Consider the following 23851-nt stretch of genomic DNA (forward strand, 5'->3'; position numbering starts at 1 on the left):
TGAATCCGTTCAAAACTTTTTGAAATAATCTACTCACAGACAAACAGACTCAGAAGTGAAAGGGGGATGAAAACATAATCTCCATCCACCTTCGGTGGCAGAGGTAATGATGTGTGCAGCAAAAGTAAAATTTTCAATTCCCAAATGAATTTTATAATACTGAAATGTAACTCTCTTCTTCTTCTTCTTCTTCTTCTTCTTTCGGCTGCTCCCGTTAGGGGTCGCCACAGCGGATCAACCGTCTCCATTTCGCTCTATCCTCCACATCTTCCATTGACACTCCAACCACCCGCATGTCTGCCCTCACCACATCCATGAACCTCTTCTTTGGCCTTCCTCTTCTCCTCCTGCCTGGCGGCTCCATCTTCAGCATCCTTCTCCTGATATACTCCGCTTCCCTCCTGTGCACATGTCCAAACCATCTCAATCTCGCCTCTCTCACTTTGTCTACCTGCGCAGTCCCTCTAATATACTCATTCCTTATCCTGTCCATCCTCGTCACTCCCAAAGAGAATCGCAGCATCTCTAACTCTGCCACCTCCAGCTCCGCTTCCTGTCTTTTTGTTAGCGCCACCGCCTCCAAACCATACAACATAGCTGGTCTCACTACCGTCTTATATACTTTCCCCTCAACTCTTGCAGCTACCCTTCTGTCACAAATCACTCCTGCAACTCTTCTCCACCCACTCCATCCTGCCTGCACTCTCTTTTTCACTTCTCTCCCACACTCTCCGTTACTTTGGACAGTTGATCCCAAGTATTTAGACCCATCCACCTTCCCCACCTCAACTCATTGCAACCGCACCATACCACCACCTCCCTCTCATTTACGCACATGTACTCCATCTTACTCCTACTGACTATCATTCCCCTTCTCTCCAGTGCGTACCTTCACCTCTCAAGGCTCGCCTCAGCCTGCTCCATACTCTCCCTACAGATCATGATGTCATCTGCGAACATCATAGTCCATGGAGACTCCAGTCTGATCTCGTCCGTCAACTTGTCCATCACCATTGCAAACAGGAAAGGGCTCAGAGTCGATCCTTGGTTCAATCCCACTTTAACCTTAAACCGGTCCGTCATTCCTACCACACACCTCACCGCTGTCACACTGTCCTCATACATATCCTGCACAATCCTCACATACTTCTCCACCACTCCCGACTTCCTCATACAATGCCACAACTCCTCTCTTGGCACCCTATCATAAGCTTTCTCTAAATCCACAAACACACAATGTAACTCCTTCAGGCCTTCCCTATACTTCTCCATCAGCATTCTCAAAGCAAACATCGCATCAGAGGTGCTCTTTCCTGGCATAAACCCATATTGCTGCTCACAAATCATCACCTCTCTTCTCAACCCAGCTTCCACTACTCTTTCCCACAACTTCATGGTGTGGCTTAACAACTTTATCCCTCTGTAATTTCCACAGCTCTGCACATCACCCTTGTTCTTGAAAATCGGAACCAGCACACTTAATCTCCACTCCTCCAGCATCCTCTCACTTTCCAAGATTTTATTAAACAATCTGGTTAACAACCCCACTGCCATCTCTCCTAAGCACTTCCATGCCTCCACTGGTATACCATCTGGGCCAACCACCTTTCCACTTTTCATCCTCTTCATAGCAGTCCTCACTTCATCCTTACTGATCCACCCCACTTCCAGATTCACTATCTCCACCTCTTCCAACCTTCTCTCTCTCTCATTTTCTTCATTCATCAGCTCCTCAAGTACTCCATCTACCTTCTCAACACACTCTCCTCGCTTGTCAGCACATTCCCATTTACGTCCTTTATCACCCTAACCTGCAGCACATCCTTCCCAGCTCGGTCCCTCTGTCTTGCCGATCGGTATAAATCCTTTTCCCCTTCTTTTGTATCCAACTTCTCATACAGCTCATCATATGCCTTTTTCTTAGCCTTTGCCACCTCTCTCTTTGCCTTTCGCCACCACTCCTTGTACTCCTGCCTACTTTCTTCATCTCTCTGACTATCCCACTTCTTTTTCGCCAACCCCTTCTTCCTTATACTTTCCTGTACTTCCTCGTTCCACCACCAAGTCTGCTTATCTTCCTTCCTCTGTCCAGATGTCACACCAAGTACCTTCCTAGCTATCTCCCTCACCCCTTCTGCTGTAGTTGCCCAATCATCCCACCCATCTTTACCACCATCCAACACCTGTCTCGCCTCCTCCCTAAATTCCACGCAATAGTCTTCCTCCTTCAGCTTCCACCATCTGGTCCTTGGTTCAGCCCTCACTCTCTTCCTCAACCTCACCTCTAAAGTCATCCTACAGACCACCAATCGATGCTGTCAAGCTACACTCTCCCCTGCCACCACCTTACAGTCTCTAATCTCTTTCGAGTTGCATCTCCTGCTTAAGATGTAATCCACCTGTGTGCACTTTCCTCCACTCTTGTACGTCACCCTGTGTTGCTCCTTCTTGAAATACGTATTTAGCACTGCCATTTCCATTCTTTTTGCAAACTCTACCACCATTTGCCCTTCCACATTTGTCTTGTTGAGACCATACCTACCCATCACCTCCTCATCCTCTTTATTCCCTTCCCCAACATGCCCATTGAAATCTGCTCCAATCACCACTCTTTCATCCTTGGATACACTCTCCACCACTTCATCTAACTCACTTCATCTAACTATAAAGTTAATACTTAAATGTAACTGTGATATTAAATTAACTTTCACCGAAATTTGAATTATTTTCTACCTACATTGCACTCTTCTAACTTCCCACAAATGTTTATTGCAGAATAGTCCTAATGAAAGTTTTAAAAATATCCCTAACTTTTACACAGCATAATGTAGATGTACTCACAGGGATGAACCGTGCTACCCCATTGCCTCGGGTCGCTCAACTGCATTTGATTTTTCATACTTTTTTTTTCATTTATTTACATTTTCATTTACAGATGTCTGATGATTCTGTGAATTTTTTTCTGGAGTATCGGCTTCAATGCCAGTCAGCACACAAAATTTCAGCTTTCAACTTCACCCAGAATGGACCGATATTTAATATCAGTCAGTGATTCAGTGAATCATTGGTTCGAAAGAGCTTTATTATCGAGGTTGATATAACATATATATGTATATATATATATATATATATACATATATATATATATATATATATACATACATACATATATATACATACATACATATATATATATATATATATACATATACATATACATATATATATATATATATATACATATACATACATATATATATATATATATACATATACATACATATATATATATATACATATACATACATATATATACATACATATATATATATATATATATATATATATATATATATATATATATATATATATATATATATATATATATACATAGTCATGCGTCACTTAATGACGGGGTTACGTTCTGAGAAACGCGTCGTTAAGCGACGTCGTCGTTGTGCTAACATCTTTTTTTTTTTCGTTTTCGAACATCATTTTCGAACATCGTACTTACACAAAACTACACACCTCGGCTATATGATGTAGCCTATTGCTCCTCGGATACAAACCTGTACAGCATGTTACTGTACTGAATACTGTCGGCAATTGTAACGCGCATCCAAGAGAGACGGAAGATCCATTAGTTTTACCTTTGTGCTGTTCATGACTGCCATCGGTGTTGTTAGCAGGAGCTCACAATCTCCTCTCGCATCGATTATAGAAAGGTGAATAATTAGCGTTTGGATTTTATAAATACGTAATTATTGCATCGATGTTATAATTTATAAATGAAGAAACGAGCTCCTGTCAATTGTGATATGTATATATATATATATATATATATATATATATATATATATATATATATATATATATATATTTTAGGAACAGTGCGATTGTTTTTACAACATGAAAAGCTTCGCCAAAAAGAAATTTGTGTTTTAATTTCGACTGTAACAACGATTTATTCGTGGAATTCTTCAATTCAAAGGTAATTTACTTTCTGGAAGGTAAACGTGCAAACATTGGTTCAGTTTGAAAGCCGATTTCCTTGAATCCCGATTTAGCATGACCCTGCTTTTTTCGCGATGACATTTTATGGACCTCAACGATCGCATTATAACAGGGCCACACTGTCGTTTATTATCATTATGAAGTATTATGTACTGAACAGCGTACATAATTGTATGTGCTATTTTTATACGACTGGCAGCGCTACGTCGACGACATCACTCGGCGATAGGAATTTTTCAGCTGCATTTTTTTTTTTTTTTCAGAGCTGGCAGATCCGTCGTATATACGATCCGATCCGCCGTTGCCCGGAACGTCGTTAAGCGGCGCATGACTGTATGTGTGTGTGTGTGTGTGTGTATATATATATATATACACACAGATACATATTTATATATGTATCTGTTTTTTTTCATATTTATATATGACGGGCACCTTTACTAGTATATACATATACATATATATATATATACAGATATATACATATACATATATATATATATATATATATATACATATACATATATATATATATACAGATATATACATATACATATATATATATATATATATATATATATATATATGTGTGGAGCTGTTGAACAGCTCCCAAGATGAAAGCAGCCATTTTAATAGGATTACCTTTTCTTAAAATTGAATGTAGCATTTAATTGAGGAAGCCAAAGCATTCAAGATGCTCTCAGTAAGCTACCGTTTTTGACTGTTGGTAATCAAGGCAAGTAGGCTATATATATGTATATATGTATATATATATATATATATATATATATATATATATATATATATATATATATATATATATATATATTTATCTCTCTCTCTCTCTCTCTCTCTCTCTCTCTCTCTCTCTCTCTCTCTCTCTCTCTCTCTCTCTCTCTCTCTCTGTGTGTGTGTGTGTGTGTGTGTGTGTGTGTGTGTGTGTGTGTGTGTGTGTGTGTGTGTCTCTTTGTCGTGCAGCTGAACATCTGGCTTTCTTGTTGGCCCTTGTAACAACATTCTTTGAGCCTTGGGCTCGGAGAAGCCCAATCATAAATCAGCACTGTTTTGGTATAGTTCAAAAGGGAACATCTTGTAGTAGAATGAGACGATAATATATATATATATATATATATATATATATATATATATATATATATATATATATATATATATATATATATATATATATTGTGATAAAGATCTGCCTGATCAATAACAGATCTTCTTGCTTGTGAAAAGATAAATGCTTTGTCAGGCCAGGAGAGAATATTTGCTGGGGTGTTGTTACTTTCAAAGAAACCAGATGAGCAGGAAAAGTATATATAAAGTAAACCAAACTGCTTGCGGGCCAGAGTTTGACTGAGCTGGTATACTGTAGGTATTCTGTGCCTTTCTACTCTCGTGTACACTTTTGATGCACATTAAAAGCTCTTCTCTACGACGATTGGTGTAGTCATTGCTTGATTGCAGACCCTGATCTCGACATTTTGGCGTAGTCGGCAAGGGGTAAAAACAGAGCAAAAGAGGGGAACTTCTTGCTTGGTGAGACAAAAAGAGGACAGCAGCCGGCCGGCTTAAAGATAAGGTAAGAACTGCCTCTTTTTTTCTTGCACCGGGACATACAGGTTCGCTGCTCTTTGTGATCTGTACTTATCTTAAAAGAACGAGAAAAGAGGGAGCTTTGTGCGCATCAAAAAGAAGGGTACCCCCGGGGGGTTAAGTGTTCGCAGGGGGGGTTGCAGGTGATGCTTACAGGCTCATCTCAGAAATCCCTGGAGAACAGTGTCTAAAGGGGAGGTTGTAAGGTATAAACCCGGGAGGGTCATCTGAGAAATCTCCAAGAGACAAGGTATTTCTGTGGGAGATTGAGGACGTGGAAGGTGTGCAAGGGAGTGTGAGGGTTCGTGGAAAGGTGTGAAAGACACTCAACCCAACCCGAGACCACCCCAGGCAAAACACTGACCAGTCCAAGAATACTCTAGAAATGATTCAGGGAAAGTGGGAAAATAAAGCTGTAACGGAAATTATGGACCAAGGTAATGTGATCAATTAGAATCATGCTATGAATGAATATAAAAGTACCCATATGTGTTCCTAGAATAAGATTCGTTAAGATATGCATATGTGAATAAGCCTGAACCAAACTTGAAGCTTGTAAGATGTGTAGGGAAGAAGCATGACAAATAAATAATGTTGGAAAAAGAAAAAAGAAAAGTTGTAAGTGTTTTAAAAGTGAATTTAAGATTAAAAGAATAAGTTGAGAAAACACCTTGCCCCACCCGTGCAACTGCAGTACACAGAGCAGGGAAATCAAGAGAGAATACCAGGTAACCCATCTGAGGGTTTCCTTAATCCGTCGAGGTTGTGTTCAAACCTGGAAGGTACGAGGTCGCTGGCCACGACTTTTGCCTTCCCGGTGAGGAGGTGGCGGAAAAACGCAGGCGGAAGGGAAGGTTACAGTGCAGCCAACTCAAAATCGGTAAAATATCCATTAAAAGAACAGGAATTGAGATTAGTTCTGATGTGATAATAATTGGAAATTTAAAGCGAAGTTCTGAAAGAACAGCGGACGAAGCTTGGCTGCTCGTGAAAACGATGTGTGGAAATGGAAGGTGGGAGGGAATGATAACCCACAGAGGGAAGGATGCCCCATTGTGAAGTGGAGGAATGTGTGCGCCTTGCCTGAAGGGTAAAGGTGGGGGTCGTGTTCCTCTTTGAGATTTTTTTTTTAACGACTCCAAAACGAGTCAACGGGAAAATTTGTGGCAGATGTGCCGAATAAAGCCTTGATTGTGATCTCCAAGTCCAGGAGTCCATACAACACGAATTAGATTGAGAATTATTTAATCGCGGTTGTAAATAAATAAAAGGTAATTTAATATAGAGTCAAATAGTTCTGAAATGTGTTTAAATTGATTTGTATACGTGAGTAATGTGTGGGTCGAACGCATGGACGCAGTTTGTTGTGGATGTGGATGTGGATGGGGAGAGACGCGGGACCAAGGTGCGAAGGAAGGAGGGGTAGGATAAAACGTGGGGGCGAGCTGTGTCGAAGTGCACATGTTGTGCCCAGAGGCGTGCTGTGTCTTCACTCGTCGGTGAATGAAAGAATGACATCCAAGAACCAGGACAAAGACATTAGGCAAGCTGCAGAAATGTTTTTTGGGGGAGATGACTAGTGGTCTTTGAACACGCGTCCATTGCGGACCTTGTCACGGAGCATTAATCCTCTGCCTGGCGCGATCAAGTTTTTTGTACGAAAGCGGACAGAGGAGCATGTTTGTTGTCCTTATATGAGCCTCGATCTGTCAGGATAAATTATTTGGATTAAAATTGACCATAAAAGCGGTTATCGTGCTGAATGTGTTGGTGCCCTGCTGTGAAGTGCGGGCTGTGCGCGATCTTTGCTTGGGAGAGTCGGGCTGCGTGAAGTTTGCCTGAATACGGGGAGAGGATTTGGAAAAGAAATATTTTTTTTTTTTAATGTACGAAGTAAGCCGTGTGTGGAGCCCTCGAAGGAGGGAGGGCTGTACGGGGTGTGGGAGATGGAGCACGAAGCACGAGTGTGGTCAACATCTGAGCCGCATTGAAATCGGCCGTGCCGAGGGTGCTGTGTAAATTTTCGAAGCAGTTCATCCTGGCCTTGTAAGTTTGCAAGGACACATGTGCAAATGGACAAGACCATTGTGTGCTGGACCCTGAGTAAATTCCACAATGTGCCAACCCCCTCCAGCCCCCTGCACCTCCGAAGAGTCTGGAGGTATGGCTGCCCTTTGAGCTGTGCAGCCTCGGTTCAAATCTCAACGCAGCTCTAAAACTGCCATCCTGGTGTTTCACATGCACTGCGAGATCTGCTAACATCGGTTCGTGGACATTAAAGATCCCACGATGTTTTTTTTGTGAAGAGTTGGCAAGTTATTGCAGGCACCCTGAACATTAAGCTACAAAACTGCTGCTCGAGCGTGCAGGGGCACAGCTGCTGTCAGGATGGGCATGGGTCGGGACTCGAGTCGTCAGTTGTGTGCAGTACGTGGCGACAGATTAGTATCAATTGTCACAAGGACGTGTTAGTGCAAATGATGCAGTGTCCCTCCACCGATACACACATTGGAATAAATAATCTCACCGACCTGGGAGGAATGACAGGCTGAGTCAACCTCAGGAACCAGGGATACTGAGAGTCAGGAGTCGCCAAGAGCCACAAACAATAGACATTGTGCTCTGACGGTTTGAAAGAGGAAATACGAATCATGCAAGTGAGGTGCGGAGTGTGTGTTGGGATTTACTTTAGGCTCATGTAAAAGATAATTGAGAATTTGGCAGATTTTTAAAAAACAATTACCATGACATGTTTGAATGAAGAATGAGTTAAAATCGCAACTGTGGCTGTGGACATAATTACATACACAACTCAGCCGGGAACAGAGGAAAATACTTTATTTTATTTTATTTTATTTTGGGCAGCACCAAATGCTTTGCAGAAGTGTGGTCCAAATGGATGAATGGAGGATATCTGATTATGTAGTGTTGGTTGACTCACTGCTAGAGTAAAATGTGGTCATCGAAAGATGTCCAATACTGGACATAACTGTCAGGGTATGTAGTGTACACTGAGAATAACATCTTGGAAAGTGATTCTGTGCTAATTGCGGTATGCAATCTAGCCGAGGGTGAAAGCATATTCCTGATATGTGTATACTGTACAGATGGCACAATGTAGGGGAACTGTGGAAATAAGAGGATATTTAATGTCGCAAAGTAGGCTAGTCAAGAATAGTTAAATCGATAGTAATATATTGAGCACATATGAAGAAAAAAACTACAACAACGACATCCTCCCTGGCTATCTTCCACCATTGGCCTTTCCGATGAGCATACGTGCCGAGCGCCTGTGGGGGAGTTATTTGGCAATCAACGCTACCTAACTACCTGGTGCTTGCAGCGGCATCGAGTTGCAGGTTCAAGTACCATCGAGCCAGATTGTCAAGGATTGCACGAGGCAGGAAGGTCCAAGGAAGCTTCTCACCTCCAGCTCACCTTCCCTCCGAGGGGGGAGTATCAATAACGACCCAACGGGGTCCCTTTTTTGGGGGGGTGTGTGTCTGGTGGGGGCCAGTCCTTAAGCAGCACCTGTATGGGTGCTTGTGTATAAATTTCCATTTATTTTATATTCTAATGACTCTGCCCTTATGTGCTTCTTATGGGCTTCATGATGCTGCCCAGGGAGCCACTGGGTTGTCTGGACCGCCTGGAGAAGCGGGAGGCAGTGGAACTGTTGGTGGTTCAGGTCCTATCGGACCTCCAGGCCCAAGTGGTCATGATGGCATGATTGGCCCTCAGGGCAATGCTGGAGACAGGGGTCTGCAACACCAGGACGCCAAGGGGCGATTGGGATAATTGCACCATCAGGATCATCTGGGTCAGTGGGTGAGCAAATGGTGGGTGCAGGTGAGCACATGCATCTGTGGTGAAGGTAGTGGTGTGAACCCATGGGTGGGTTCGGACAGGCAGAATTCACATCTTTGTTTACGTTGAGATCTGAATTTGTTGTCTTCTGACGTCAGCATCGGTTGGTATTTTAAAAACGCGTTTTTCATATCATAGCAGCCACCGTACCTGGGAAGGCTCTCTGTGCATTGTATTGTCATAATGGTAGACCGTGGGGCTATGTACGCTCTCTGATGACGACCAACTTATGAATGGGAAAGAAGGGTGCGGTCGGTGGAACTAACTCTACTGCTCCCTCTAGCGGTCGTGCTTGCTGCTGATACCCAGCCCCCACAACAAAGTGGTGACCCAAAAGGTTTGCTCGTTTTGGCTCATAAAAATGAGCTGCACGAGCAAAAGGGGGATGATGTAGAAGGAGGTGCTGAGAATATGGTACACTCAAGAACTTGCAGAGGTGGGAGAAAATCGAAAATTTGTAAAATCGAAAGTTTTGGAAGCAGCTATGTATTATCAAATGTTTGTGGTGTGTGCTGCCTTTGGGCTGTTGGTTGCATCACTGGTTGGAGCATGACTGTGCTGCTGATGTGGTGTCCCTATTACCAGTGTACTGATGTTCATTTTTTTTTTTTTGCCAGTCTTAAATGAGTGACAGGCTGAGTTAGCCCTCTGGGGTTCGTTTAGTGGTAAATGAAAGTTGAGCTCAGGGCTCTGGGATCCTGGTCACCAATTTAAGGGCAAGGCCAAACAGTACATATAATTATTGGTAGAATGTCTGTAAAATATATGGACATGTATAAATGAATATTAACTCTTGTGATGCGAATAAATATTGTGAAAGAGTTTGACAACAGGGTGTTCGAATGGAGGAACGTCCTAAAGATGCAGTGGACTGGACTTTTTCAGGTATTATTGGTTACCCAAGGAGCTGTCAAGAAAAGGTAAGCCAATCATGGATTCACGCATCTCATTGCAAAAGGATACAGGAAATCGAAAAGAGAAAGAAATGTTACTGGAGGTTTATGACAGATGTGGCAGTGTTTGATTAGCATGAGTATAATCGTGATAATATGGACAATAACAGATAGTGAGGACATTTTGGGAATGTCATAGAGATCAGAATGTTTGGTAGGTCAATGGTAGGGGAAACAAAGAATGGGTTGTCACAGGGTGCACAGGGAAGAAAAAAGGTAAACATTGGGATCAATTGCATTAGGAAGGCGTATATGGGAAAACACGGATTACCCTTGTTTGCAGTTCCACTCCAGGGGGAGAACATGTGTGGGTACATAGTCCGTAGACAAGATAAACGTTTTAACTAAAGTAGAGAAGGCATCAGTGGAAGGTAGAATAATAGAAATAAAAAGTAATTGGGAGAAGGGGGGTTATAATTGCACGAACTATGATCATTGGTATTACCCAAAGTACAGAACTATTAAGCAAAAGGCTGTGGGACAGGGCCCGGCCAGAGCAATAAAAGTAACGAATTATGATGGATTGAAGAAGGGGGAGGGATTAGAAAAGTACCCCCCACATTTTCAGCTCATGCACAAACAAATTGGATTGATTTGTCTCGTTAGAGGACAAGGGGGGACCCCATTTAGGAGAATCAACATGCCAGTACTATGCTAGACATGGGGATGAAATGGTGATCATAAAAGGGCGAATTAATGGAACAACCATACCTTTAAAAATCGAAGTAAATAACCTCCTTGAACCCCAGGCACCCCTAAATGGTACATATTTTGTGTGTGGGTATAAGGCATACTCATGGCTACGAGTGGGATGGAGGGGATCATGCTTTTTGGGATTTATACTACCCAGGATTTGGATCACTGACCAATCACCCTTTGTACCACAGGTCAGATCGAAAAGAGCCATTTCAGAAGTTGAGAGGTTTTTCATGATTGCATTCCCCTTTTATGGAGCAGGCAAAAGTGCAAGGGAAATTATCAATTTGGCAGCATCTTTGGAAAAGCTTGCTAATACCACCAGCGAAGGATTTCACAAAACGAGTGCCGAGCTGGTAGCTATACGGACAACCGTGATGCAAAACCGCATCGCTCTGGATATGCTTTTAGCAGAAAAAGGAGGGACGTGTGCGGTTATAGGTGTGGAATGCTGCACATACATTCCAGATAATTCAGAAGAAATTGATAATTTGGCTGAAAAAATTAAAGCTGAAGGTGCAAAATATCATGATTTTAACAAGGGATGGTCAATGGGATCTTGGTTGAAGGGAATATTGGGGAGTTGGGGAGCCTGGATAATCCATTGGTTGTTTATAGGGCTCATGATCTTCATAGCAGTGATTGTTGTCATCACTTGTATTAAAAATCTAATCAGGGAGTGCGTGAGACGTTGTTCTTCTGCAGCAAAGAAAACAACAAAACCGGAGACGGTCCTGGGGAAGCCTGCCGTGGTTGCTGTGGTCAAACCGCTGCCAACACCTCCGCCGTCTCTACCCTCCCCGATAATTCACTCTGGTTTTCCTCCCCAACCCATAGACCCTGAAATGTACTGTGAACTTAATGGGACTGTTGACCCACTGCTTACACTCACATTGGATGAGTGTCTCGACTTGCTCACACCGATGACGAAGATGGAAAGAAATGTTATCTAAACATTGCCTTGTTGGAAAATGTTGGGACTTTTCTTTAAAATTTTCTTTCACTCTGGCTTGCAGTTTATAAAATTATATTCTTTTTGTTGGTTCATAAAGAACACAATATATAGATTCTTACTTGTTTATAAAAATTATATTCTTTTTGTTGGTTCATAAAGAACACAATATATAGATTCTTACTTGTTTATAAAAATTATATTCTTGTTTGCTGATATTCTTTTTGTTGGTTCATAAAGAACACGATAAATAGCAAAAAATATATTCTTACTGGTTGTTTATAAAAATTATATTCTTGTTTGCTGATTCTTAATTGTTTATAAAAATTATATTCTTGTTCATAAAGAACCACAGTTAGTTGAAAATATATGTATCTTTTTGTGTGTGTAAAATAATTTTTGTGTAAGTTGTTTTTGAAAGGTAATTTTTGCTTCCTCATGACCTATATTCAAGTCATAAGTGTTGAAATGTATATTCAAGTTATAATTGTTGAAATGTATCCACTAGTCTATAGAGGGGTGGGGTACTGATGGGCCGGTCGGGATGGTGGAGGGGGGGGCTTTTCTATGAAGCAAGAAAGTGCGGGCGGAGCTTTCGTAACATTATGACCCACTTGGAGCTACTCATAAGAGTGGGCCACTTCTGGACGAGACTCCCTTTTACCACCTTGCCGCTCCATCAAGATCCCATCTCTAAAAAATATTATAATTGTGGTGTTCCTTTTCCACTATGTTTCTAAGTAAAAGAGGGGCAAATGTGGAGCTGTTGAACAGCTCCCAAGATGAAAGCAGCCATTTTAATAGGATTACCTTTTCTTAAAATTGAATGTAGCATTTAATTGAGGAAGCCAAAGCATTTAAGATGCTCTCAGTAAGCTACCGTTTTGACTGTTGGTAATCAAAGCAAGTCGGCTCTCTCTCTCTCTCTCTCTCTCTCTCTCTCTCTCTCTCTCTCTCTCTCTCTCTCTCTCTCTCTCTCTCTCTCTCTCTCTCTCTCTCTCTCTCTCTCTCTCTCTCTCTCTCTCTCTCTCTCTCTCTCTCTCTCTCTCTCTCTCTCTCTCTCTCTCTCTCTCTCTCTCTCTCTCTCTCTCTCTCTCTCTCTCTCTCTCTCTCTCTCTCTCTCTCTCTCTCTCTCTCTCTCTCTCTCCCCCCCTCTCTCTGTCTCTGTCTCTTTGTCGTGCAGCTGAACATCTGGCTTTCTTGTTGGCCCTTGTAACAACATTCTTTGAGCCTTGGGCTCGGAGAAGCCCAATCATAAATCAGCACTGTTTTGGTATAGTTCAAAAGGGAACATCTTGTAGTAGAATGAGACGATAATATATATATATATATATATATATATATATATATATATATATATATATATATATATATATATATATATATATATATATATATATATATATATATTGTGATAAAGATCTGCCTGATCAATAACAGATCTTCTTGCTTGTGAAAAGATAAATGCTTTGTCAGGCCAGGAGAGAATATTTGCTGGGGTGTTGTTACTTTCAAAGAAACCAGATGAGCAGGAAAAGTATATATAAAGTAACCCAAACTGCTTGCGGGCCAGAGTTTGACTGAGCTGGTATACTGTAGGTATTCTGTGCCTTTCTACTCTCGTGTACACTTTTGATGCGCATTAAAAGCTCTTCTCTACGACGATTGGTGTAGTCATTGCTTGATTGCCGACCCTGATCTCGACACATATATATATATATATATATATATATATATATATATATATATATATATATATATATATATATATATATATATATATATATATATATATATATATATATATATATATATATATATACAGATACATATCTTCTTCTTCTTTCGGCTGCTCCCGTTCGGGGTCGCCACAGCGGATCATCCGTATGATCCGCATAGTGATTTGGGCACATGTTTTACGCCGGATGCCTTTCCTGACGCAACCCTGGTCGCCTCTTACGACACAGGGATATGGTACACCTATTTTAACCGGGGTATACACCGGCCCAGTACACTGGTACTCACTTCACCGACCTCAGAAGGATGACAGACTGAGTCAAACCCCCTGGTGTATTAATTCAGTGGCCCAACGGGGCTTGAACTCAGGACCCTTTGGATCCCAAGCCGCTGCCCTAACCACTGAGCCAAACACCAGGCTCTTATATATACAGATATATATATATATATATATATATATATATATATATATATATATATATATATATATATATATATATATATTGTTGTGGTTACCAGATTCGCAAACCACCATTCAGGTCCCTTAGGTGAGGTATCTCGGTAAGTGCATGTGTAGTTAGGCCCAAACCCGTTGTCTAGTGGGAATACATGTCATTTATACGTGCTGCGACTCTTTAGGATAGCCGTTTTTCTTTTACTATCTTTATTTTGGACCAATCGCCACCATCACAACCACAACAACAACCACCAACCACAACGCCGCTTCACCACAACCGCCATGACCTTTACCGTCACAACTCGCCACCATCGCATCACCGTCATCTCGCGCCACTCATGGGCACCGATGCTGGACTCGTGTAGGGCGCACGTTGAACAGCGTGTACAAAATCACGGATTTTCTGCTTCAAAAACGGATCCAAAACGACACACGCCCACTTTTTGCCGTCCAATCGGTGAGCGAGGGGCGAATTGGCCCCGCCCCCAGGGCGATCGATATATGCAAATTTGTGGATCAAAAGCCTTCACGCCCACTTTTTCTCGGGCCAATGGGGAGCGAGTTGAAAGGTCAAAGGGAGGGGGTCAAAGGCGAAGTTACGGGGGGATAAAAGGACGGTGTTCGTCAGTCAAAGGAGTAGTAAAGGTCGGAACGAGGCGAAGGAGTCGGAACAGAGAGTCAAGACTTCGCGGGCGGTGGAGCTGCTCGTCGTGTGCGTTGAAGTCGGAACGGAGGGGACGAGCTGTGGAGAGGCGGCGAGGGCGGACGAGGGGTGCTCGCGTCGTGCAGGGAGCTGCACCCCTGGGAGGCCGGCAGCGCGACCTGGCCGAGGTGGAGACGCTCGTCGCGCACATAATAAAGATCCTCTATACCCCGAGCATCAGCAACCCCCTCCTGTTTCCCCCCGCGCTGAGATAGTGCGACCAAGGGGGCCCCGTTCCCACCCCCCTGCCAGGCACTGTCCACGAGGCCCGCGGGTTGCGCGGCCATCGCCGCTCCGCGTCTCATCACCAGACGGGTAGGCCCGACCCGGTCTCGGCCCCAGGCCTACCTCATTCTTGGGGGATTTCTTTTCCTTGGTTTTGGGTATGTGTTGTCGGCGCCGTCTGTGAAGTAGAATTGTATAAGTGTTGCCGTGTGCTCGGTAGTCGGTATTAGCTCTGCACTGTGTTTTCACTTTTATGTTTGCTTTTTGTGTAAATGGAATTGTGTTTTCTTTTTTGTGTGCATTTGGTGGAATTGTATTTGTGTGCTTCCCGTGTGTCGCGAATAAATGTGCTTTATTGTTGAACTGTTCTCCCGCTTCGCTTCGTCTTTTCCCCATTGAACCCCCATCTTGCTTCACGTAAAGGGTTGGTAGTGGGCTGAGTACGCCCGATAATTAATCGAACCGTCGAGGTCGACGATAACACCGCTCGGTTATTCTGATAGTACGGAACGGGTCGCTTAGGTGGCCCGTGTCCGAAGTCGACCTGCGGCGAGGTGCGATCGCCCGGTCTACCCTCCGCGTGGGTACTTAGGTAGTTCGAATTTGGCGAGCAACCCTATCCCACGCGGGGGCTGATTGGCTCGATCGCGGTGAGACCGAAAGGTCCACCCGTGACTGGTTCCCGGCGTTAGTCCGAGAGGGTCACGACTGGATTGTCCGTCCGGTGGGCGACGTGCCGCGATTCGAGTTACGTGGCCGTTCGCACGCCGGCGGGCGCGAAGACCGCAACAATATATATATATATATATATATATATATATATATATATATATATATATATATATATATATTTCGGCACGCCCCTTTTTTTGTTCCACCATCAGATTTTTGTAACTGCATGAAATGAAACAAGCTTTGACATATATAGTAATGATATTATTGTCTTCCTTAAGAGGCCCCTCAAAATTCGTTTTGATGATTATGGTAGTTGAACAGTTCAAAAACTCCATTTGCAAAATGGGAGGAATTATTGCACAAAAAAGAAATAAAAATGTTTCCCATTTTTTAGAGGACCACCAAGATGAGTTCGGCTCATAGAATCACGCTCCATTTGGAGAGAAAACAGTTGAGTTCATACCTGACGAATTTTCACTTTCCATGTGCCATAGTTTCTTCACAAAACCATGACTTTCTGACTAAGTACAAAGTATTTCTTTGCTTTTTTTTATACATGGTTGCCGTTTTGAAATTTTCATCGACTGATACCCGCTGCCCAGCCGGACCAACTGCCAACAAAGTATCGCCCGATCAGTTACGGTTAAACCCAAAATCATGATCATCGTTTTAATGTGGAGGTGAGTACTGACAGTGTACTTGGGTCTTTTCCTGGTGGGTGCGGAATTGAGCACGTGCACATAAAAATCTGGCAACCCAACTTGAATTGAACAACAATGGCCGCTTGATCCTTGAAATTTGAACCGACAGAAATAGCCTTCGAGCCTTAAGTGCCTCAGTGAGCCTTGAGTCTACCGCTCCGTAAAAGTACTTCTTCAACCGTCTCACAAGTAACAGTTCGATCGTGATGGCAGATGCCAATAATAACAAGGAATATGAAGACTCCTCAAGTCACTCCTCTGATGAAAATTCTGTTGCAAGCATCCCCCCAAGTCCAAGCCCGAGCCTTGAACCTAACAGTGATATTGAACATCCCCATAAATCAATGGATAAAAATGATATAATATATTGTTTAAAATACATTTGTGCCATCTGTCTTTTACCATAGTTGCCAGTGACGCCCATCGAAGACGGGCACCTTTACTAGTGTATCTATATATATATATATATATATATATATATATATATATATATATATATATATATATATATATATATATATATATATTAGGGTGTTTCATTTTTTCTGAAGTGCAATAATTTTATCAGCACAGGTTTGCCTTTGAACTTTTCCTATAAAAAGTGCATCATGCAAAATCTTAGCGAAATGGGACCGTGTTAACAGGTCGTACACTTTTGAATGGTATGTTGACGTTTTTAGCAGCGTCTCGCGTGGCGAACGCTGCTCATAGAGAGCTCGGTGTTGTTCATCTTCTTCTTGTTCTTCTTTTTGTGAAGACAAAACCTTAATCTCTTGGCCTCAGCTCTTGTATAGACAAGATCCGGATCTCTTTAAATACTGAGCACATGTATGGTGCCTTTTGAGAGCGTCTATCATGAACTTTAAATATTGTTATGAATTTGGAATTCAATTGCACACAACATACAGGTTCCCTTAGTCAGCTATGTCGATAATTGCATATCGATATGTCGATAGCAATACCGATATGTCGATAGCAGATACCGTTCTTCGGCTGCTGGACACATATCAGATTGCTGACAAGATCATCGGTCTCTCATTTGATACGACTGCGTCCAACAGTGGCATGATTAGCGGAGCCTGCACCATAATTGAACAGTCCCTTGGAAGACCTCTTCTTTGGCTGGCATGCCGACATCACATTCATGAGGTGGTACTGAAGAGCACCTCTGAACTCCTCTTCGGCTCTCCCCCAGGTCCCGACATTCCCCTCTTCAAACGATTCCGAGGAAAATGGGACGTCTTGGACAAGACATCTGCCGGTACCCTCAGCGACGAACAACCCCTGGATGAGTGGAGCGAATCACAAAGGCTGAAGATGATAGACTTCCTCAGGAGAGTCATCCATGATGCAGCCCACCCAACAGAGGACTATTTCGAACTCCTTCAGCTCTCTCTCTTCTCTACCTCGGAGGATGGAGCGGAGATTTGCCTCGATTTAGGGCCCCTGGAGTCTACCATCAGGCAAGATGGATGGCAAAGGCTATTTATATCCTGAAGATTGCCCTGTTTTTGCAACAACTGGAGCTGACGAGTTCGGAAAAACGCGGAGTCCGACGACTGGCCCGTTTCATCAGATTCTGGCATGAGGCAGCTGTCCCAAACTGTGCACCGAAGAATGACCTGGAGTTCTTGGCGATTCTCCAGGTGTTTGTGGATAGAGAACTCGGGTCAACGGCAGAGAAGGCCCTCCAAAGGCACCTCTGGTACCTCTCAGAGCAAGGAGTGGCCCGAGCCTTCTTCGACGAACGAGTGTCTCCTGATGACCGGGCGGCCATCGTCAAGAACCTAAGCCATCCAGCAACCTCGAAAGCACTCAAGAGACTTGAAAAGAAGAACTTCACTCTACCTGACGGTCTTTCAAAATTGGTAACAGGGCGAACACTAGAGGCCATTGGGATCTTTGCTGGGAGGATGGTCACTACCCATAACGTGGAAGATGTTTTGCAAGATCCACGAACTCGAGCCACCGTCCGAGGCCTGCAGGTCACCAATGATGCAGCAGAGAGAGGAGTGGCACTGATACAAAAACTCCAAGCCCGGACCGAAGACAAGCAGCAGAAGCAGTTCCTCCTCAAAGTTGTTCATCACAACCACAAGACCGTCAAGAGAACAAAGGCTGGAGTGACTGCTAAGTTCCCTCGAGCTCCTTGAGCCCAACGATTTGAGTGCCCTGCTCTACTTGCATAATTGTTCTACATTTCTTTTTCATAAATTCTTTTGTTAATTTTCAGTTCAATAAACGTTCGTTGCAATTTTTTGTCTTCTCCTCCATTTGATTTTTTCGAAGTTTCACTTGAAATGTGGAATCTTGTCCAACTGTGGGACCAGTAAATATTGACGAATCAAACCAAATATTTGCCTAAAATATTTATGGGTCATAAGAAACAAGGGGACACCCCTTCTGACAATTTTCAACAAATTTCATTTTTTTACCACCATGAGTGAAACACCCTAATATATATATATATATTTTTATATATATATATATATATATATATATATATATATATATATATATATATATATATATATATATATATATATATATATATATATATTTTTATATATACACATGTATATATAGTTGAAATTAAATAAAAATGAAACAACATTCAATTCCCAATCTTGCGATATGTGAAGGAGCAACAGAGAGACTGACTGACAAGTGTATTATATGGATAGGTAATCCCTGATTGCCTCATCCACCCCTCTTCTGACAATTAGCACTTCACAGGCTTCAAAGTTCTGTTTTCCATACCGTCAAAGTCCAATTTTCCATTCTTGTTTCGATCTCTTTCAGCGAGAATCTCGTCCACCTCTTCAACTGTGACGCTTTCACCTATGCTCATCAGGAATTCCTTCAGATCGTCGTGGTCAATGAACCCATCAGCATTTCTGTGGAGGGAGTAACATTATTCACTGATCACCTCCATAGCTCAATATAATGGAGTGAGTTAAAGATGATTTTTTTTTTAATATATTTTACTTTCCTTGACACAGTGAACAGGGATTATTGAATAAGAAATTATGTTTCCGAGAAATTTAAAATAACGATGAGATATTGGTAATGACTCGATACATAAATGAAATATGGTGGACTGTTAATTATGCTTTTGCTTGCTGTCTGCTTCGTATCTCTTCCCATCCCTTGTTACTCCTGTCTCCTTCCAAACGTTTGTTTTCTCATTCCAGTTTTCCCACACTCCACAACCCACCTTTCTCTCTTGTGTCATCCTTTTTTCAGGCTGGCAAGGTAGCTCAGAGGTACAGATAGGTTCAAAGGATCAAACGATAAATTTCCATGCCTATGCTTCACAAGCAGGGCACTGCATAAATGAGTGTGTTGTACTTTGGTTGGAAGGCCAAGCTTGCCAACCTGTCTTCCAGCATTTGTTTGTGCATGTCAAAGATAACATATTTTGATGCATTTCCATCTCAATCCCACAACAAATACCAGACGCAATTACACCAACCCACACTACAAATGTACAACTCCCTCCCACATCGACATCTTCATAAAATACGTGACTTTCAAAATGACATAATGTACCCCAGAATGGGAAGTGCACGTGCATAGATACCCCAGGAAATTTCTGTGTTCGGGGTGAAATAAAACGCATAACGTGTCCGGGATTAGGATTCTTACCTGGAATGGCTCACAAAGCTCTGAAAGAAGTGAAAAATATTTGGAAAAGTTCTTGAGAGAAAGCACCGTGTCTCGGCGCAACGAAATACTTTCTCAACTCGTCAAATGTGCTGCTGCTCACAAAACAAACTTCTGACCATGTGGGTAAGTGCAAGGCCCGAGTGGATGGGCGTGTGCTACACAAACCCCCCCAATGGATCTCAACCAGTGAATGGACTGTGCATCTGGATTAGGGGCTTCTGAACACAAATGGGAAGGACATATCTCGGACTTGTGATTGCACAAGGTAATGTTCAAATGATAATATTTACTATTCATCATGTTCGGAGTGAGGGAAGGGGGAGCGAGGGGCACTGTGAGAGCTGTTATAAATATTGTTTGTTTGGTTCTGCGGCCACATGAAAAAATATATGAGATTCTTGCATCTATTGCCAAAAGGTGAAGCATCCGTGTGTGTGTGTGTGTGTGTGTGTGTGTGTGTGTGTGTGTGTGGGTGGTGTGTGTGTGTGGGTGGTGTGTGTGTGTGGGTGGTGTGTGTGTGGGTGTGTGTGGGAGGGGGGTGTTGGGGTGGTGGGGGGGGTGTTATATCCACCGCATACACCAGCTTGTCGATTTGGTAAGAACCTGACACCTCTAATCCATGGATATTTCTCGTATTCCTAATTTGATGAACAGAACAATGATTACGGTTAACCATTTTGAACCTTCCACTCTTTCATCTAAATGCTGAAAATTATGTTTGAAAGATTTTAGTCACAGATTTGGCACTAGGAATGACAGGTTAAACGTACTCGGCAAGAACAACCGAGTCAGTGTAAACCACACAGGACGTGCGCAAAGGCCTCATTTAGCATTCATATGTCATTTTGAAAGTCTTGTTTATTGTTTCTGGGGCTGGCAGGATGACCTTGAGGAAGGCACACTCTCCTCTGAGCCGTCTGGCCTGGGCTTGTAACTCGGCACTGCTACAAACTGTCATTCCGGTGTCTCACAAGTGGGGCGAGTGTGCTGTCTCGGACTGGGTGTCCCGTCTGCCATCATCCATGAGAGGACGTTAAAGATCCCATGGTGTTGTTCGCAAAGAGTACGTGAGCTATCGGTAGCACCATCGCCAAATGCGGCTGCATCAGCATTCCATTGTACAGAACAAATACAGGGCGAGCCTGAGCTCGTATACGAAGTATTGTTGTGGAGCCGCACATCGGTTGCGAGCATGACTGCTCGGTGGAGCATTAGGGTCGACTCTACCGAACACCCGGAATCTAGATCGTACCTTTTGGAAAACTCCGAGGGTACGGGTCCCTTGCAGGACCGTGAATCATCGATAAATAAACCGCGTGGTACACGGTTATTTGCCAAACTTCAAAATATCTGGAGGCCCACATGGCGAACTACCGAGTATTCACACCCTCGAGGGAACTCGAACGGGACGAGTCGTTTCCGGGCTCGACCTGTGCGTAACCCGAGCGGATGGTTACCGAGGTTCCGTCGGTCCCAAATGCACACAACTACGGCAACAACGGCCTTCTTTAATTCTTCCAACACGCACAGCATTAAACCAATGAAGAAAACACAGAAACGAGCTGATACATTTAACAGGGGATTTATTTACAATGGGGGGAAGAGGGGAGCACGCAAGGAGCAGAGTTATCCGACTATAAGAAATGCAAATAATTTACAGCAAAAGCAAAAAGAGCACTTAACAGTTCCGACTTAAAGACAGGCCCACAGACAGACGCACACCCAAAAGAAACGAAAGGGATCTTCCCACCTCGTGCGGTCTTCGACGAGACGAGCGAACCAGACCGGCGTCGAGATATAACCAGCCCAGCACCAGCGAGATAAGTTCAGCTCTCGAGCAGACGGAGAACCAGACTCCAGCGACAGGACGAGATGAGAGCAGACCCCGGCGACAGGACGAGATCAATCTTCCCCCTCGTCCAAAAATCACCAACCTTTTTTCTCTCGGAGGGAGGGGCCTCTTTTCCTCACCACTCGCCTCCTGATTGGCCGTAACCATCGTGCGATTCCCTGGCCGCCGTCCATTGGACAGACGCACGGTAGGCGGGGCAACTCCCACAGTTCTGGGCAGAGTCCCGAGCGGAGGCGGTTGTGGCTCCACCCACCTCCACCTCTGGCCGCGTGCTTAATGCCGATCGTGTTGAGTCGGAAATGGGGAGGGTGAGACGTCCGCTCCTTGCTGATTGGCGAAGGAGGGACGCCATGCCGACGTTAGACTCCGCCCAGCGAGCGCGCAAAGAATGCCGCAAGCAGAGTGTTGTTGCTGTGAGAGCGAAGATGGTGTGGATGTAAAAATAAATGAAAACCCTGACTATCAAAATAACTCTACAGCGCATGAACATTTAATTTCCCATTAAACAAGGGAAAGGGAGCTATCTATACACATTTACTTATCAAAATAACAGCTATGGGGACCGGAATGTCTGTGTGCACAAGGCTTCTAGATTCGTAACAGTATGACCATGACTACAACATCCTCCATCATTGAAACAAACCAAGGAGTGACCTAACTCTATGACGTCACTGTCAACGTCTCTCCGAGCAACTGTGGTGTTGTGTTCATTCGGAAACCCATTACACATGCATCTAATTGGCAGTTCTCAACTTTTGCATGGTTTTTTGAAATGCCAGTTTGGGTTTAACAACGGCATCTACTTCTGCTTCACCAACTACTTAGCAGTTCTCTACAGTACAATAGTTCCATATCACTGGCTGCTGTTTCCTTTTGTACAAGTACTTTCAATTTCTGACTTGCTCATTTCTTTAGCAACTATTCCTCTGATATTTGCATCAATGAGAATGGTAAAGGATTTCTCTGCAGGCTGATATAGGCCGAGTCATAATCCTAAGGCTCAGAGGAAGCAGTGTGACACTCTTCCTCAATATCATCTGGCCCGATAATGTCGAGGCTATGGACTCTTCTTGTGGTCTTGAACAAAGCACCAGCGTGCTCTTTGTGCAGTTGCAAGGCTTTGTTAAGCAATCTTTTAGCTGCTATTCCACAGACAGTTTTGATCATGACTCAACGCAGTTTCTTTGTTGTAATCTTGTACTGTCTCTTAAAAGCTTCCATTAGCTGAACCCTTGCTAAATTATCATCCAAGAGATGATGCCACATTGCCTTCACATGCAGTTATTTTACGGCATGTTTAGGCTCTGCAAATACAAACCTTCCTTTCCTGAAAGCTCTTATTTCCTCTCTGTATTTTGCATGGTACTTCTTCATCGTCATCGTCATCGTCATCATCATCGTAATCCTGTTGAATCATTCCTATCATTCCTTCCTTTTTATAATGACTTGATTTCAGCTCTTGAGATCATAAGATAAATAATGTGAGCTGCTGCCTATATTCTCGAGGAGTTCACGCTTCAAATTGCATTGGAGGCTGCTCAGGAAGCTTCCTTTTTTTCTCTCATAAGCATCATAACTAGCACAAGAGGCTAGCTGGGAAGCTGCCTTTCTTCTCTCAGGATTAGTATTATTTCGCTAGCCGGGAAGCTGCCTGAGGCATCCATTTTGCAGAGGTTGTGCACACGCGACAATAATGTCCCCTTCAGATCCATTCATGGTGTCAAGCCCCTCCATGTCAGTACCCTTTCCCTTCT

General features: G+C 43.2%; 2 protein-coding genes across 2 annotated transcripts in view; both read right to left on the minus strand.

Annotated features, from left to right (window-relative positions):
* Positions 1–23851, minus strand: part of LOC147023568 (troponin C, skeletal muscle-like) — a 156959-nt gene that overhangs the window by 98919 nt on the left and 34189 nt on the right. The gene's annotated exons all lie outside the window — the stretch shown is intronic.
* LOC147023570 (troponin C, skeletal muscle-like) overlaps positions 1–23851 on the minus strand; it is a 66403-nt gene that overhangs the window by 8308 nt on the left and 34244 nt on the right. Inside the window, exon 5 of the mRNA XM_085889074.1 lies at positions 19337–19473. Within this exon, the coding sequence (XP_085745200.1) occupies positions 19337–19473 (137 nt within the window). The remainder of the gene's footprint in view (positions 1–19336; positions 19474–23851) is intronic.

This window comes from Eptatretus burgeri, chromosome 7 (genome assembly GCF_056783735.1).
Source record: "Eptatretus burgeri isolate ZD-2024b chromosome 7, Ebu_testis_v1, whole genome shotgun sequence".
Lineage (NCBI taxonomy): Eukaryota > Metazoa > Chordata > Myxini > Myxiniformes > Myxinidae > Eptatretus > Eptatretus burgeri.